Source organism: Plecotus auritus, assembly GCF_963455305.1.
Source record: "Plecotus auritus genome assembly, chromosome: 11".
Classification (NCBI taxonomy): Eukaryota; Metazoa; Chordata; class Mammalia; order Chiroptera; family Vespertilionidae; genus Plecotus; species Plecotus auritus.
Window position 1 is genome coordinate 49,950,742 of NC_137777.1, and position 19,424 is coordinate 49,970,165.

Sequence of the window (19,424 nt, forward strand, 5' to 3'; positions counted from 1 at the left end):
TTTCCACAGGAAGTTAGTCCCACCAGGAAGCCTGCCAGCTGGAGCAACACTGCTGCCACGGCAAGGCTGTCCCACCCTGAGAGCCTGCTGGTGAGCCCGAGTGCTCAGGTGGGAGCGCACGTGCACAGTCCATTCCAAAGAAGATAACTTCCTAAATGGCCCTGATGGGCTTAATGTCAGGTCAGCACCAAGGCAGTGATAACTGTAACCAGGACTACACTTAGTCTTTCCAGATGCTTGAGATTCCGAGGACTAAAATGAGGTTCAGCCTTAATAAGCATAAGGTTCACATGACCCACTGTCTAGCATGCTTTCCAAGGATCTGGGCACTGCCCCTCCCACCCTGCCCCGATCTATATGGCAATTACATTATAATACAGCTATCCTTTTATAAACAAAAGAAGCATTTATCACAAAGCAAACCTACATGGATCAATAAAATATTGTTGTATCTAGCCAGAGCTTACAGGAGATCTGTCTATGAAATACACATCTTTCAGAAAAACAAACTCTTGGGTAGAGCCATCACTCATCTGCAAGTGCCATATGAAAGGCGGGGACAGAGTTGAGGCCCGGGGGAAAGCTGCCTGTCTATAGGGGTCAGTCAGTAATGCTCGGTAAATGCTCACAATCCAGAATGATGGCTAGAAGTGCCATTATACAAACCACTAAAAGATGTTATCCATAACTGCTTCAAAATCAGAATATCGTATACTCATAATGTCTCGTCTCTCCCTCAGACACTGTTATAAGCTCAGATGTTACCATAATTAAATACAACATTAACATCAAGAGAGTTAAAATAAGACACTATTTGGGGAAAGAGAGGTTACAATAACACTGAGAAAACCCACTTCAGGGTTTACACTAATTCTCCATATGCCTGAATAGTTTCATTAAAAACGTTTCTTCTCTTCTCTAAACCATGGATTAAGAAGGTAATTGGAGATGTGGGAGTCACAGTCTGGGCCATTCCACTTCTGTCTATTCAAAACCACATTTCAGGGTGAGGTACCATGAACCCTGGTGGATAACAAAGCTTTCTTACTTTGGAGAGCAAAAATATGTGACAACTTAGGAGTTTAACTTAAAGCTTTTAAGATGCCTTTTCACAAAATTTCATTTACATAAACAGACTCATACAAAGCTGACTTGTTAGAGCTAGGACAACATACAGAAAAATATTTAGAATTAAAAGACATACTTCACATTTCTAAACCTTAATCTTAATAAAATTATGAATTGCTACACCTGCATACCTGTTCTTGCTGTCATTACCATTTTTTGCCCCCAGAGGTACTTTATGGACTCCACTCAACCTCTGTCTTGTTTTACAGGCATATTCTAAGATCCTAGAGTTTGTTGTCTTTAAAAATAAAATTAGAGATAAAATACTGATAAAAGAGCCAGTCATGTAGCAAGCTGGATGCTGTTACGGTGCATCCTCACCTTCCTCGAGTGGCCTTCTGTAGCACCTTCATGCCCGCCAGGCGGCAGGACTGCCCCTCCAACCGTCCGTCCTTAAAGGCAGTGCCCTCTGAGTGCACTTCGCCGAACATCCCGTAGGCGTCCTGCACGAGGAGGCAGACTCTACAAAAAAGCATTCACAGTTGCTCTTCACTGGAACAGGTTTTGACACAACAGATCAGGACAAACGAAGTAGAATTCAAACACGCACTTTTAGATTTGTATACGCAGGCATTTGATCACTGTTCACAAACGATAGAGACAGAATTCTCTTTTGGCATAAAACTAAATCCTACGCGAAATGAGGTTTAAAAGCACACGAAGGAGGTCATCCTTTCAAATCAAACATATTACTGTTGCCCAGAACGAGCATCCTCTTCCCTCGCCTTCCATAACAGGTATAGGAATATAAAGTACGAATTGGAAGTTTCAAAACAGTCATAAGGATGTAAAGTACAGCTTATGAAATAAGTAAATAATATTGCAATAACGATGTATGGTGCCAGGTGGGTACTGGAAATATTGGAGGGGGTAAACTATACTATTGTCTCACCACTCCAATGTACACCTGAAGCTAATGTAAAGTAATACTGAATGCAAACTGTAATTGGTAAATAAAAAATAGTAAAAAAATAGAATGATGGCAAAATAAAGACATCCTATATAATAAAGAGCTAATATGCTAATGGTTGTGATGCCCTTACGCCGTAACGACCGATCAGCAGGAGGCTGCATGTGCAGCAGGCGCAGGTGGGCGGGGCTGTGTGTGCGGTGAGGTGCGAGGCGAGGTGCGACTTGACGCTGCATCCCCACCTGGTGCTGGCTGGGGATTTGACGCTGTGTCCCCACCCGGCCCTGGCCAGGGACATGATACTGCATCCCCCGCCAGTGGGGCTTGACGGGGGTGGGGCCGGCCGGGTCTGGGTCTCGCCCAATGGGGTGGGGCCATCCGTGTCTGGGTCTCGGGGGATTGTGAGGTGCATACAGGTGGGTGGGGACTTGACTCTGGGTCCCGTGGCGCTCCCCAGACTCTGACAGGAGGGAGGAGGGAGCCGGATACTGGTACCCAGTCATTGTTTGAATCAATTTTGTTTTTATATCATGTTTTTGTTGTTTTCATATCATATTTTTGTTGTTTTTATATCATGTCTTTGTTGTGTTACATCATGTTGTCATTGTTTATTTATTAATAAATTTATATATTATTTCCATATACATTTTACTAATTTTCTTTCATCTCTGACACTTCTATTATAGAGAAAGGGCCAATAGCAATAGTAAAATATTTCCTCTAATTAATTCCCTTTTAATGTTCATGAACTTCTTGCACTGGGCCATTAGTTTTTAAATAAAGAAACACTGGGCACATTTCCACCTACAGAGGCTGAAATATTTAGTAGTTAGTAAATACTAAGGTAATTCCTAAAACAATTTCTAAATTCTGTAATTTAGAAAAAAGAAAATTATCCCGGCTAAAGGTCTAAGATACAAGGACTACTGAGCAAACAACATAAACAAATCTAAATAAACGTGGTGGGATAAAATAACACAATGAATAATATTAATTAATGTGTGGAAATCTTCTCCATTATAAGGAAACCTTATGCAAAAGTATCTACATGAAAAGTAACTACTAATTCCACCCTGAAAATATAAGGGTTGAAATTGCTCCCAAGTTCTCTATATGAGCTATTGCAGGCTATCAATAAATACTCCATCCATGAATGAGAGACTGGATGAGTCCCTGTGAACACATATATAGCAAAATCACATAATAACTAATTGCAGATGGTGTTCATAGAAATAGTCATTCACCTACTCACTCATCAAGGAATTCATTTGAAGCTTACTGGGGCTTATAATTTTGTAAGATATATGAGAGGAGTGGTTTGAATAAAAAAAAATAGAATTATAAACCTAATAAAAGATAACAAGGCAACATTAACACAACACTAATGCATGTATTATGGCTAATTAGATCATTCTCATATATTGTCTATTTAATTCTTCAGCTGAGGAAAGTGGACATTATCACCTCCATTTGATAGATGAGGAAAGTGAGGGTCAGTGTGTTAAATGACTAGTCAAGACAGTAAGCAGGTTGCAAAATCAGGTCTTAAACTGGAGGCCCCTGTTTTTGACATTTTTTTGTGCCATAGCATCACATCACAGTAACAAGCTATAAGAATGCAGAAGAGTGACCAATTTAGCCTAGTGGAACCCAAGAGAGTACCCCAGAGCAAGAAGCATTATAGTCTGCAAGGGAAGCACCAAGTGGCAACAAGGAATGAACCAATGGCAAACAGCATAATGACCATAAAATAAGAATATCGAAATCTAATCTACAGAGAGGTCAGGATTTGTTCTAGCACTAGGCCAAACTACCCTATATAATAAAAGGCTAATATGCAAACTGACCGAACGGTGGAATGACCAGTTGCTATGACGTGCACTGACCACCAGGGAGACGCTCAATGCAGAAGCTGCTCCCTGGTTGTCAGTGTGCTCCCACAGGTGGAGCGCCGCTCAGCTAGAAGCTAGGTTCATGGCTGGTGAGCGCAGTGGTGGTGGTGGGAGTCTTTCCTGCCTCCGTGGTAGCACTAAGGAAGTCCAACTGATGGCTTAGTCCCACTCCCCTAAGCCATCAGTTGGACATCCCCCGAAGGCTCCCGGACTGTGAGAGGGTACAGGCCAGGCTGAGGGACCTCCACCAAGTGCCCGAATTTCCTGCACCGGGCCTCTAGTCCTCTATAATAAAGAGCTAATATGCTAATTAGACTGGACAGCAGAATGACCTTCCAGAATGACCAGTGGGTGGGGGGCAGAGCTGCAAGGCAGCCAGGGCCGTGAGAGTTGAGGCAGCAGGGGCTGCAAGGGCCTACTCTTGCACGAATTTCATGCATCGGGCCTCTAGTTTAAAATATAGTTATAAATAAACTAGAGGCCTGGTGCATGAAAATTCATGCACTGGAGGGGGTGGGTCCCTCAACCTGGCTTCCCCCTCTCACAGTCCAGAAGCCCTCAGGGGCGGGAGGTGACCTGGCGATCAGGGGAAGGTGATGCCCCATCATACCTCTGCTGCTGCCACTGCCGGCAGCGCAAGCCTCGGCCGGCCCTGGTTACCTGAGCCTCGGGCGGCCCTGGGTGGCTGGGTAGCCGCCATCTGAGGCTTGCCTGAGCCTCAGGCTGGCCCTGGGTGGCTGGGGGGCTGAGGGGACTGGGGGACTCTCGAGGCAGCCTGAGGGGACTGGGCACCACCATCCTGTGGTTGTGGGTGCTGCCATCTTTGAGGGCGGGGCAGTCAATTAGCATATTCCCTCCTTATTGGCTGTGGGCGCCGCCATCTGTGCGACAGCATGAGGGCCAATTAGCATATTCCCTCTTTATTAGATAGGATTGTAACTAGTCAATAATGAGGCCACTTATCTAGAAGAACTTCACCCACTCTATAACTTTCAAAAGATACTTTTAAATGTTCAACAATAATCATATCAGAATAGTAAGGTCAGAATGTAAGTGATTTATGCTAAATTATAAAAAAATAGGCTGTTAATGTCACTTGAAAACAATTTAATTGGCCAATAAACTTACCATTTCATACAAAATAAACAAAGACTGTATGATTTAATCAGAGACCCAAGTGGGAAAGAACGAAGAAGTGTAAAAGAGGTAGGGAGGCATAGCATAGAAGGTTGCAGAGCCATGAAATAAGTTTCACAAGATTCTTAATAACAATGGCACTTAGGGATTTGTCATTGTGCTCTAAAGCAGTATCCTGGCCTTTTGGGTGTGTCTAGTGAATTGACGATCCATCTATTTATGTGTTAAGTGCAGTAGAACTGCCACTTGAGTAGGCCTTCAGCGAGGTCTAGGTATGTGCTAATGAGCAATCCTGCCCTCTGTACCTCTACACGAAAAGACTGAACACAGATAAATATACAATCACAAGTTGTGGTGGTGCAAGGAAGGAAATAAGCAGAGCGTCTTGAGAAACTACACTGGGGTAGGATGGTCTACCCAGGAAAGTTTTCTTAAAAGAGGTGACCTTTAAGTTGAGTCCTGAAGAAAGAGAAGCCAATCATGCAAAAGGTTGAGAAAAAGCATTTACAACAGAGAAACCCTGTGATAGGAAAGAGCTCTTCCATGTGTGAGAAATTGAAAGAAGGTTAGATAAGGTAGGGGAAAATGGTAGTAAGACAAAATACTAATATTTGGGGATTTCAATGTATTATTCTTAATTAATTTAAACTATATTTTTGTTGATTTCAGAGAGGAAGGGAGCGGGAGAGAAATAGAAACATCAATGATGAGAGAGAATCATTGATTGGCTGCCTCCTGCACGCCCCCTCCTGGGGATAGAGCCCTCCTGGGGATAGAGCCCACAACCCTGGCATATGCCCTGATAAAAGGCGACCTCTTGGTTCATGGGTTGGTTGACACTCAACCACTGAGCCACATCGGCCAGGCTATTGTTCTTAATTTAAAATAAAAATTATATTTCTGAAAGAAAATTAAAATTTTGACAAGCATTTGTAAAGAAGGAAGAAAAAGGGATGGGGAGGGAAAGGACTGGGTGTGGGCAGCAATAGAGAGGCATCTTGGTGGAGCGAGTCTCATGGTTGGGCGTGGCTGGCACCTATTGATGTTCAACCGTGTGGGGGTGAGGGCAGTAAAGGCCCTGGTGAAAGGCCTGTGCAAGGAGGTTGGCCTGACCAGGGCACCAGGGTTGGTAAATAACCAGCATCTGTGCCAGTTAGCACTTACCTCCTGCCATCAAAGAATCAACAATGGGGTGATATTACATAATATTAGATAATATTTTTCTAATAAAAATATTAGATACTATTTTCCTTTCAGAAATGTAACTCTTAAGACAAGGTAGAGGATGTTATGTTAAATTTTAACATATATTAAAAATTGGGTGATTTTACATAAAATTCAAATTTCCCATTGTTTTAAGAAACGTGGGTTCTAGGATTGCTAGGTCAACACCCCATGGATGAAGTGCCAGATTGTTAGTTCAGTCCGTGGGCTCTCGCCCCATCCTCTCTGATCAACCCTCACACAACTCCATTCTCTTGGCCTCTGTTGGCATGCAAGCACACATTGGAAACATTTCCAGGTCTCTGTTGGCATGCAAGCATGCGTTAGAAACATTTCAAGGCATGACAGTAGAACATGGTCATGGATGATGCATGAGGGACAGGAAGAATCTATGCTGGCCTAAGATTTCTAAGGAGCTACATGGTAGTGGAGAATAAAGAACTTCAGGGCAGGAAGCCCAGATGCGGACCTCATTTCAGAGACTACAGAAGCTGTGGAATCAGAAGGCTGGTCAAGCGACTTGAGCCGGGAAGCAGGCAAAGACAGAGGTGATTAACACGGAACATGGAAATCCAAACTGGTCAGTTGAGGGATGGGACTCAAAGCAGGTGGCAGAAACAACGCAGGCGTGGAGAGGTGGGTGTCTAGCCCTGCTACTACCACTGACAAACGGTGGCAGCGCTCTGGCTGACATTCCTCTCTCTTGCAAGACGGGGTTATTCTCTGGAGGCCTTTTCAATTATCCTAGTCTAAGGAAGATTAGATAATTACATATCTATACAGGAGGCTGTAGTTCAGACACCAGAGGGCCCTGAGCAGACAGTGTAATAGCATTGTGGCCATGCTTAGCAGGACAACCATTTCAAACAAGCACTGTCCTTAAAAACCTTGGAAGTATTGGGAACGTTGCTGCTAGCCAAGCCATGTGAAGGCTAGAATTGGCGTTTTAAAGTTATGTGATGAGTCAGTGATCATAAAATGAAGCTCCCACTTTGGAAAGCAGAATACCCATTGGACAAGGTGAAATGTACATTCGGTTAATATCAAACTCTCCAATGCCAGTGACAGGCAAGCTAGGACTTAGGCTGCAGGCGCCTTTCCAAACTCCCTGCAGCACCGAGCACTGTTGGTGGGACCCTATGCCTCGTGTGAGAGGCACACTGCTGCTTTTAGAAGTGATTTACTTAGATGCTAGAGCAGCAATGAGAAATGTCCTATAGCGAGAAAGTAGATGCCAGTGGTTAGAATGAGTCTCATAACTGCATTCACTCCATGAGACAGAGTTTGCCATTCAAAATTCTTGGAATAATAGTTTGGCAAGTGAATGCCACTTATTTAAGATCAATGTTGTGTGCCTGCCTAAAACATATACCCTCATCAAAATAAAACCCCTCCTCCCGTTTTCCTGATTTTAGGCATCTGGTGCAGGGGCAAGGCCAGCTGGCAGGAGAGGCTGTGTTTTGGGCTCTGTGCTGAGGGATGTAGGCTTCTGGCTACTTGGCTACAATCCAGACCACTTTAAATTGCTTTGTTACAAATGGAATTGACAAGATGATTTTCTCTCCTGTGCCAGCTTGCCTGAGTCTGTAATGTGCATGCACTTTATGAAAGGGGCAATCTTCTTGTGTAAAGGGGCTTAGAGAAAGGTGTTGAAAGCATACCATCCCTCACAGAAATGAAACTGCCTGGTACATGAAACCAGCCTGTGATTGGCCTTTCCATGTTGCCTTCCTCATTCAGCTACTGCGATTTTGTTTGTAAGGTAAAGCAGTGAGTAATCATTAAAATACCCAGTGTCTTCAGCTTGCCCCTCCTCTCAGCCAGCCATGCCCTACCCATCCCAGCTGGGAAGATAAGACAGCAGACAAAAAGCAGTTCAAGGGCACAGCATTACAGCAGAATCTCCTCTGTTTTAGCCTTTAGGAACCGTTCAGCAGGACTGGGATTCTGTGCATTTCTGAGCCGTGAGGGTGAGGCTGCACCATGCTGGAAGAGCTGACTGAGGTCAGTGCCAAACGAAACTATGTTCCACAGCACATTCCCAGCACATAAAATAATAGCGATAAGAGGTTCACCAGTCAGTCACCGTCTTATCATGCTGGAAGTATAAAAGTCCATTATGGAGTTAATATTTGTCTTTAAGAATGTTTTTTCTTCTCTTACCAGCTTACTATCACATCATGCTAATTACAGAGTACTTTAAAGCATTCTAAAATTACATGTATTGTTAATCTGTAAAAGCAACAGAACAAAGCACAAGGATTAAGAAAAGTAAAACTGTTGATTTGTAGAGGGAGTTTTAGTGAGAGTATAATTTAATCCCTTTGAAGTTTTAAAAGCTCCTCCCAACTTTCCAAAAAATCCTCATTTCCCCTTTTCAACCACTAACTCAATTTCACAGATACACAAGAAAAGGGAAACAGCAGACGTGTGGGTATGTGTGCGTGTGCACGCACATGGGAGAAGAGGAGATTTAAGTGAACACGTGGGATGTTTACATGAGCTAAGAGAGCAGTTCTTAGCAGTCCACCAAGAATTCCCGGAATCATGGTCAGTCCCACTCTTTTATTCTAGGTCAGTGTCAGCTTCAGTAGCCTTGCTCCATGTTATAATATCTTACTAAGCCTCAATTTAAGGAAGAGATAGAAGAAATTAGATGAAGTGAGCGGGGAAAAGCGAGAGAGAAAAAGGAAAAGGGAGAATGGGGAGGAGAGGAGAGTTGGAACATGAACAGGAGAGAGGAAAGATGCACTGGAAAGAGGGAGGGAGAGGAAGAAAAGGAGGAGAGAGAGCAGAGAGTGGAGTGGGCGGAGGGCCTTTCCCAGCTCCACCCACCCACAGGGCAGACAGGAAACTGATGCACGGGACATTGTGTTCCTCTCCTGAAAAACAACCACAGAGCTCCTAAAGTAAACAGTTAATCCCGTGTTTATCTTTTTAACTTGATGGATGTTAACAGGAACGCTTCTACTCCCCAGAAATGTGGTTTTTATTCATTTAAAATCGTATTTTCTCTTTGCTGAAAACAAGAGTGTGACATGTACACTTTGTAATATCAGAGAACAGGAAGAAATAAAAATCTTTCTTTGCTTCAAAGTGACTTAACTAAAAGGATTCCAAAAAGTCTGAGGCAGGCCTTTTCTACCGGATACATTCTCTCTATTTTGGGAAAATACTGCATTGCTGTAATGAACCAAACCAAACCAAACCAAAACAAACCACCTGCTGCAGGCTCCATCTTTAAGGAAGACACAAGTAAAAGTGCTGACCTATGGTGCCATCCGGAATTTGATTTTGGTTATTGCTCATGAAGATAATACTACAGCTGTGCCAATCAAGAGTAGGAAGAGTGCACTTTACATGTGACTGGAACTGTGCCTACAGAACAAGTTTTCAAAGATAGTAATTATTACACATTTGTATTAACTGAAATATCTATTGAGAAAATAAAAGGAATTAAAATACCTGAGATTCATGTGCAGTTATAAGATATATTAGAGAGAGCCTGTGTACATGTTGCCCATTTCCCCCCAATTCTGTACTTTATTCTAGCAAACAGTACAGTTTCACAACCAGCATATTGATCTTGATACAGTCCACCAATATTATTCAGATTTCACCAATTTCATGTGTGTGTGTGGGGGGGGATCGAGCTGCAACCCAGGTATGTTCCCTGACTTGGAATCGAACTGGCAACCTCTTGGTCGATGCTCAACCACTGAGCCACACCAGCTACGCTGCAAGAATTTTTAAACATTCAATACCTGACTAGTCAGGGGCACTGACCTCTTTTCCCTTACATTGTCAAATAGAAAAATACAACAGCCAAAACAATAGCCACCTGGTGTGAATGAATCAAAATTATACCTATTTTTTTTTTTTTGGTCAGATCAGCAAAAAATCTAATTTTTTTTGGTGTGCCTCAGAATTGTAGTAATTAGTTCATCTGCCATTAAATGAAAAAGGTTGAAAATTGCTGTCCTATGGCTACCATCACAGTCAAGATACTGAAGGGTTCCATCAGCAAAAGGTTCCCTCCTGCTATTTTTTTATAATCCACTTCTCTCCAATTCCCCAACTCTCATACCAAACATCTAGAAACCACTGTCATTTCAAAATGTTATAAAAATGGAATTTTCCAGTATATAACCTATGGGATTGGCTTTCCCCCTTCAGCACAGTTTGTTGGTGATTAATCCATGCTATTATGCCTTTTATAACAGCTTTATTGAGACACTACAGGCCTGGTGCACGAAATTTGTGCACTGAGGGAGGAGGTGGTGTCCCTCAGCCCAGCCTATACCCTCTCGCAATCCAGGACCCCTTGGGGGATGTCCAACTGCTGGTTTAGGCCCGTGCAGGATCGGGCCAAAACTGGCAGTCAGACAGCCCTCTCGCAATCCGGGGCTGCTGGCTCTTAACCACTCGCTTGCCTGCCTGCCTGCCTGATCACCCCTAACCACTCGCCTGCCTGCCTGATCGCCCCCAACTGCCTCTGCCTGCCTGTTTGATCGCCCCTAACCCCTCTGCCTGATCACCTCTAACCACTTGCCTGCCTGCCTGATCGCCCCTAACCACTCTGCCTGCCTGATCTCCCCTAACTGCTCACCTGCCTACCTGAACACCCCTAACCACTCTGGCTGCCTGCCTGATCGCCCCTAAGTTTGCCTGCCTGCCTGATTGCCCCTAACCACCTCTGCCTTGGTCCCCCACCACCGCGGCTTCATCTGGAAGGACGTCCAAAATGACATCTGGAAGGTTGTTTGGCTGTCCAGTTTAATTAGCATATTATGCTTCTATTATTATAGATAATTTATATACTGTAAAAATCACTTTTTTATTGTGGCAAGATACACATATCATAAAATTTATCATTTTAACCATTTTAAGGATATTGACTCAGTGGCATTAAGTACATTCACAATATTCTGTCGTCATCAGCACTCTGTAGTTCCAGAATATTTTCATCACCTCCCCCAAAAAACCTTATCTATTTTAAAAAAATATTTATTGTTGAAAGTATTACATATGTCTCCTTTTTCCCCTCACTGACCCTTTCTAGCCAGCTGTCACCCCCAGCCCCAGCCCCAGTCCTTCACCACCCTATTGTGTATCAGCCTCCTCAATCTTCCTCCCCCGAGTTTCTGGAAGCAATTAATCTACTTTCTTTCTCTATGGATTTGCATATTCTGCATATGTCACATAAATGAAATCATATAATGTGTGGCCTTCTGTGTCTGGCTTCTGTCACTTAGCATGTTTTCAAGGTTTATCCATGCTGTAGCATGTGTCAGTACTTTACTCCCTTTAGCTGCTGAATAATATTCCATTATATGGATATATCACATTTTGGTTATCCATCTATTAGTGGATGCACATTTGAATTGTTTCTACTTTTTTTGCCTTTATGAATAATGCCGCTATGAACATCTCTGTGGAAGCTTTGTGAACATGTTTCCAATTCTAATGAGTATATTCCTAGGAGTGTAAATGCTGGGTTGTATGGTAACTCTATGCTTAACTTTTTGAGAAACTGCTAAACTTCTTTTACAAAGTGGCTGCACTATTTTACATTGCCACTAGCTGAGTATGAGGATTCCAGTTTTTCCATATCCTTGCAAATACTTATTGTTTTCTGTCTTTTTTTAAAAAATATATATTTTATTGATTTTTTTACAGAGAGGAAGGGAGAGGGATAGAGAGTTAGAAACATCGATGAGAGAGAAACATCGATCAGCTGCCTCCTGCATGCCCCCTACTGGGGATGTGCCTGCAACCAAGGTACATGCCCTTGACCAGAATCGAACCTGGGACCCTTCAGTCTGTAGGCCGATGCTCTATCCACCGAGCCAAACCAGCTAGGGCTGTCTTTTTTTATTATAGCCATCCTAGTGGGTGTGAAGTGGTATCCCATTGTGGGTTTGTTTGCATTTCCCTAATGACTAATGATGTTGATTATCATGTGTTTCTTGGTCATTTGTATATCTTCTTTGGAGAAATGTCTATTCAAATCCTTTGATCATTTATTTAGGTTATTCTTTTATGTTGACTTGTATGAGTTCTTTATATATTCTGAATATGAGTTTCCTATCAGATATGCGATTTCCAAATAAATCTCTCCTATTCTCAGGTTGTCTTTTTACTTTCTTGATGATGTCCTTTTAAGTGCAAAAGATTTTAATTTTGATGAAGTCCCATTTATGTATTTTTCTTTTGTTGTGCTATGCTTTTAGTTGTTTTATGTAAGGAACCACTGCCTAATACATAAAGTTATGAAGATATATTCCTGTTGTCTTCTGAGAGTTTTAGTTCTTACATTTAGGAGTATGATTTGTTTTGACTTAATTCTTGTGTATATTGTGAGGTAGTGTGGCAGAACAGTAAGAAGCCAGGGCAAGCGGAGTAGGGAAACCGACACAAGAAAATTAAACAAATCAAACAATTTGAACAATTTACACCCAGCTAGTGAGCTGCAAGATCTTATCTTCCTTAACCAAGGACACTTGAAATAAGTGGTTTATACCTCCCCTCCCTAACCAGAGAATACACAGCTTAAAACACCCTGGCGGGGGAGATAAAGGTCAGCGACCCAATTAATGCCACTTGTGCCAGCCAAACCCAAGAAATGATGCAGTTAGGGGAACAAATAACAAAAAAACATTAAAGCCAGACAGACCCAAGATAAAAGTAAAATAGTAAAGCAGACCAAAGAATAATCCCAAACTTCCCTATACATCATTTTGATATACCAGCATATTAAAAACACACCTGGAAAGCTGATGAATATTCTGCTGAAACCCTCCTTTAGATTCTCATCTGCAGAAAAAAAATAAACAATCCCTGAAGACAAAGACCCAGTGCGGGCTCTTTCTAGAGCAGTGGTTGCCAACCTTTCGGACCTCACGGACCACCAGTGGTCCACGGACCACCGGTTGGCGACTGCTGTTCTAGGGCACGCCTATGCCCTTCTCAGGCATTAACTTTTTACTTCCTTCTAAGCTCTAAAGGTCCCTATGAGACTTGTAACCAGGGAGCAGTTGGCAGCGGCAGCTCATCCAAGCTTATCCCCTGATCCTGTCTCCAAGACCCCCTTTTTCTCTGACTTTCCAGTGAGCCGAGAGCAGCCCTGCCTTGGCTCACTTCTTCCCTATAACATTTCTAGAGAGCCAAAGCAGAGCATCGCCTAGCCCTCCCCTGTTGCTTCTACCCTAAGTCCTTTGTTTCACTGTCCCAGGTTTAATAAACTTATTCTCAACATCACCTGGACTCTTGTGAAATCTTCCCTACACAGAGTCAAGAACCCACACAGTATAGGCTGGCCTGAGGAAATCCCACTCCAGGCCGGTCCCTGTCTGGTAGCAGTGGGGGTCAACTAAGTTCTTTTGCATGTGGATATCCAGTTGTCTGTGTTGTTTGTTGGAATTACTATTCTTTCCCCATTGAATTTTCTGTCATCCTTGTCAAAAATCATTTGGCCATGAATCTAACTAAGGTATTATACCTTTTAAAGTATATAAATCATTCCAGGAATTTATAAAAAAAATAATGTTATGTGAGTGTAGGTCTTTAAGAAAGAAAAAGAAAAAGAAATCGTCTGAATGCTCTAGGAGAGGATATAATCAGAGTTTTAGTCTATCACTGGCAAAGAGTGATAGGAATGCATCTGTGCTTCCTAGGGCACTCAGACTAAATTTGCTGCTGAATTCATTTAGATCCAGAGAATACAAAGCAAATGTAACTGGCAAGTATCTCATTTCAACTAGTTCCATTACTATGCATCACTGTGCAGAGGACTCCAAAGCTTTATGTCCAAACTTGTTCCTCCTCCTGCAAGTTCCCCCTTTGTGTAATGTGGCCTTATCAGTCTCAGCCACTCTGTTAAAAAACTTGAGAGTATTCTTTATTTCCTATCCAGTTGCTACAGCCTATCCATTTTACTTCCATTCCTGTTATCACTGTCTAGTTCTGCTTGACCTTTGTTGCCTCCTATGTGGATTAGGCAAATACTTCCCAACTTGTCTCCTAACCTCATTCTTTCCTTTCTTCTAACCCCTCCTATAGGTTGCTGCTAAAGTAAGCTTTCTTGCAAGACAGAGTTAATTATGTCACTCATCTAGTCATGGACCATCAAAAGTATCCCAGTGACTCCTACTAGTCTCTTGACATGTGTGTACTTCTAAGGTCAAGCTCCTGCAACCTTCTTCTCATCTGAGTTTTGGCTCCCATTAGTTCATCTAAACTAATGTGGTATTCCCTGCCACCTCCACTTACCAAAGAACACTCATGTTTCAAAGTCAAATTCAAATTCCACGTCTTTCGTGAAGACTTCTCTCACTGCAATAGTGTAAACAATTATTTTTTCTTTGTATTCAAAGTGGTTTATTTATTGCCTTTTTTCAGTTCTTGTCACATCCTACTATCTATAATAATAAAAGCATAATATGCTAATTAGACTGGACAGCTAAACGACCTTCCAGGCATCATTCTAGACAAAGCCGCTGCAGCGGGGGCCAAGGCAGAGTTGGTTAGGTTCGATCAGGCAGGCAGGCAGAGGCAGTTAGGGGCGATCAGGCAGGCAGGCGAGTGGTTAGGGATGATCAGGCAGGTAGGCAGAGGCAGTTAGGGGTGATCAGGCAGGCAGGCGAGTGGTTAGGGGCGATCAGGCAGGCAGGTGAGTGGTTAGGGGCAATCAGGCAGGCAGGCGAGCGGTTAGGAACCAGCGGTTCCGGATTGCGAGAGGGTTGTCCGACTGCCGGTTTAGGCCCAATCCCAAAGGGATCCCTGCGGGATTGGGCCTAAACTGGCAGTCAGACATCCCTGAGGGGTCCTGGATTGCGAGAGGGTGCAGGCCAGGCTGAGAGACCCCCCCGCCGCCGATGCACGAATTTCGTGCACTGGGCTGCTAGTCTACACTAATAAAAGAGGAAGATGCAAATTGACCGTACCTTTGCAATGCCCACCAGCCAATCAGGAGTGAGTATGCAAATTAACCCAACAAAGATGGCAGGTTAATTTGTATACACAGGCACCGCCCCAGCCACTCCTGGCCTCTGGGCAGCGTGGGATGGTGGAAAGGGGGCTTCAAGCCGGAGTGAAGGCAGAAAGGCGGCTCCTGCCATCGCGAAGGCGGTGCTGGCAGCCGGGGAAGGAAGGCCCATTCTTGCACAAATCTTTGTGCATCGGGCCTCTAGTGTATTATAAAAGCTTGAGTAGACCTTTTCCTCTCTTCTTTTTGCCAGGAAGTTTCTTAAGGGTGGTGATCATATTTCTCATTACGCCACATACTCATAACAGCCCTTAGCTCAGAGCATTACAGATGACCAACTTTATGTATTACAGAATACTAACAGGGTGCACTAAGTGGAATTAATTGGCAGGTATTTATTCAGGTTTTAGTGGGGACAGAAGATATATGATGTAGTTCCTACCCTCAGGATCAATAAAAGGTATCAAAATGGCCAAGAGACATGAAAAAATGCTCAAAGTCACTAATCATCAGAGAGATGCAAATTAAAAGGGCAATGAAATATTACCTCACACCTGTCAGAATGGCTATCATCAACAAATCAACAAATGACAAGTATTGGCAAGGATGTGGAGAAAAGGGAACCCTAGTACACTGCTGGTGGGAATGCAGACTGGTGCAGCTACTATGGAAAACAGTATGGAGTTTCCTCAAAAAATAAAAATGGAACTCGCATTTGACCCAGGGATCCCACTTCTAGGAAGATATCCTAAGAAACCAGGAACACCAAACAGAAAGAATATATGCACCCCTATGTTCAGAACAGTGTAATTAACCATAGCTAAGATCTGGAAACAGTCCAAGTGCGCATTAGCAGATGAGTGGATCTGTGTACATTTGCACAATGGGATACTCACAGCTGTAAAAAAGAAGAAACTCTTACCATTTGCAACAGCATGGATGGATTTGGAGAGCATTATGCTAAGTGAAATAAGCCAGATAAGCCAGTAAGAGAAAGGTAAGTATCACATGGTCTCACTCATGTGGACTCTAATGAACAAAATAAACTGATGAACAAAACAGATCCAGAGACATGGGAGCATGGAACAGACTGATGAATTTCAGAGGGGAGGTAGGGATCGGGGGGATGGGTGGGTTGGGAGAAATTAACTTGAGAACTTATATGCATAGCCCATGAACACAGACAATAGTGTGGTGAAAGCCTGGGAGGGGTGGGTGCAGGGTGGAGGGGGTCAATGAGGAAAAAACACAAAGGGGACATATGTAATATTTCCAACAATAAAGAAACATTTTAAAAAATGCTTTACATAGGTAATTCACAAAGGGACACCTCCGAATTGTACAGAGTAGGAAGGAAAATTAGCATCCTAATGAAGTTCCAAATTAGAACAAAATAAATGAAGGAAAGGAGGGAGAGAGGGAGGGAAAGAGGGATCTTAGCTAAGAAAATTTATTACTCAGACTGTGTCAAATCAAATCAGCAGAATGTGGTCTTATTTCTCTCATTTATTCCCCAACTTACCCTTAAATGATTTGGTATTCCCATTTTTCTATGCCTACTCATCAATGCAACCTGAAGAGACAAGTGTCTGTAACTGCATGCAGAGTAAGGAGCAAGGCACCAACCATGGGGCACATATTTTCGTAGTGCCACAGGTAAGTTACAGTGTCCCATGGCTTCCTCAGCATCACCAAATAGTACGCTGGACAAACTGGAGTCATCACAACCTTTCTCAACCAGGTTTCATGAAGGAATTAAATACCCAAACTCTAAGGCTGTAATGAATGTAATGGATAAGGACGCCCTGTGCATCTAGAATGGCATTAGGTATGTACAATCTTGGGAGGAATGAGAAGACAGTCACTCACATAACCTTCAGGGTTCTGTAGTTCCAATGAGGAAGCCAGTTTAGTGTAAATGAACGTATTGGTAAAGGCACTACTGTATTGGGCCTACTGACCCAACAAGAAACAGGGTTGTTTAATCATACTTAGATGACTTGCTTCTGAATCAGGGTTTCACACTCCAAGCTGACTAACTGGCCTAGAAACCAGTTCTGTCTAGTGCAATGCTTGTAAATCACTTAGATTTGTAAAGTACAGGTACATATTCTAAAACACAGACTAGCTTGGCAGAAGGCATACGTTCACAAGGCTTTTTTCTTTCTAAGTATCAATGGTGATTTTGTAAATTCTTCCGCAATCCTAAGAATACCGGTTCTAGAAACAATATCAAGAAATATGAAATTGTCCTAAGATATTTTAAAATGAAGTCATTCCATTTTGATGTAGTCCCATTTGTTTATATTTTCTTTAGTTTCCATTGCCCCTAGGAGCTGAATCGGTGAAGATATTGCTTCGGCATATGTCTGAGATTTTGCTGCCTGTGGATTCCTCTAGTATTTTTATGGTTTCCTGTCTTACATTGAAGTCCTTTATCCATTTTGAGTTTATTTTTGTGTATGGTGTAAGTTGGTGGTCTAGTTTCATTTTTTTTGCATGTATCTGTCCAATTTTCCCAACACCATTTATTGAAGAGACTGTCTTGACTCCATTGTATGCTCTTGCCTCCTTTGTCAAATATTAATTGAACATAGTGGTTTGGGTCAATTTCTGGGTTCAATATTCTATTCCTTTGGTCTATATGTCTGTTCTTGTGCCAGTACCAGGAAGTTTTGAGAACAGTGGCTTTGTAATACAGCTTGAAATCTGGTATTGAGATCCCTCCTATTTTGTTCTTCTTTCTCAGGATTGCTGCAGCTATTTGGGGTCTCTCTTTTTTTTTTTATTCCAGATGAGACTAAACCTTCAGGGGTCATCTTCAGAAGACACCTCTTTATCAGATAGAAGGTTCTCAGGGATGAATTTGCTCCATTTCCAGCCCACCTACCTTCGTCTGTAGGAATGCATGCCACACCAGCTGACATTCTTCCCAGCTTCTTACCCAGCCTCATCTTCCCACCTGGTCAGGACATACAGGATACTTGCTGCCTATAGGTCTTTGTTTCACAATGATTATCAACTATTCTACATCTGTTCACTCTCAACTGTGGCATTAGAACGAGAGCTGGAGGGGCAGCTTTCTCCCAGACAGAAGCGCTGGCAGAAGCCATTGTTCCTTTGATGAGCTGTCCCCAACAGAGCCAGCAGAGGGGCTCTATACCGGAGACTGTATCAACCTGGCTAACTGTATGCCCCATCCTGGTGATTACCTGAGACCCCGTCCCACACAACTTTTGGGTCCACTCAAGCTGTGGCTGTCTTGGTCCATGCTTCAGATTGTCCTAAAATCTCTCAAGCAGGCAGCATCCGCCTCAGCAAGCCTCATACCTCTCACTAAGTGGCCCCAGGCCCCGCACAAGCAGCAGCCATCTGCAGAACACTTTGTAACTATGCCTGGTGGCCCCAGGCAGAACACAGGCAGTGGCTGACCTTGGCCTGAACCTCTCAGGAGGCCCTGGAGCCAGCGCACCCAGTGGACAGCTTAAGAACATGTCAAAGCACCACCACCCAACCACCTCTACAAGCAACACACTCAAGAGGCAGATTCAGCATGCACCAGTGTCCAGCTGAAGTAAGTCCTGCTCTATGTGGTGGGCCCCTGCACGGCTGGTCCTCCAAGGTGGTGTGAGATCGGTGTTCAGTGGTCACAGCCAATCCTTGCAGCTGATGGGCCTCTTATTGATGTGCCAATAGCAATCAAGACTCAACTACAACAGGAGGTTGTACAGCCCACATGGGGGGGGGGGGCGCACCTTGAGTACCCAGCTGGGATGATAGGGTAGGCTGTGCCGCTGGACCCTACAGGATACCCACTCCACCAAGCCTGGGAGATGTAGCAGCTCTACTTAATACACAGAAACAAACACAGGGAGGTTGCCAAAATGAGGACACTAAAAAACATGTCCCAAATGAAAGACCAGAATAAAACTCCAGGAAAAGAACTAAACAAAATGGAGACATGCAATCTACTAGATGCAGCGTTCAAAACTCTGGTTATAAGGATATCAAGGAACTTAGTGAGGACCTCAGCAGCATAAAAAAGAACCAGTCAGAAATGAAGGATACACTGCCCTAGCTGGTTTGCCCTCACACTATTTATTGCGTAGTTAATCTTTCTCTACTGCTTTGAAATATATACATTATT

At 43.2% G+C, this 19,424-nt stretch overlaps 1 protein-coding gene across 1 annotated transcript in view; it reads right to left on the reverse strand.

The window, feature by feature from the left end:
• Positions 1 to 19,424, reverse strand: part of SPIDR (scaffold protein involved in DNA repair) — a 378,562-nt gene that overhangs the window by 45,688 nt on the left and 313,450 nt on the right. Inside the window, exon 11 of the mRNA XM_080646739.1 lies at positions 1,450 to 1,590. Coding sequence (XP_080502865.1) covers positions 1,450 to 1,590 — 141 coding nt within the window. The remainder of the gene's footprint in view (positions 1 to 1,449; positions 1,591 to 19,424) is intronic.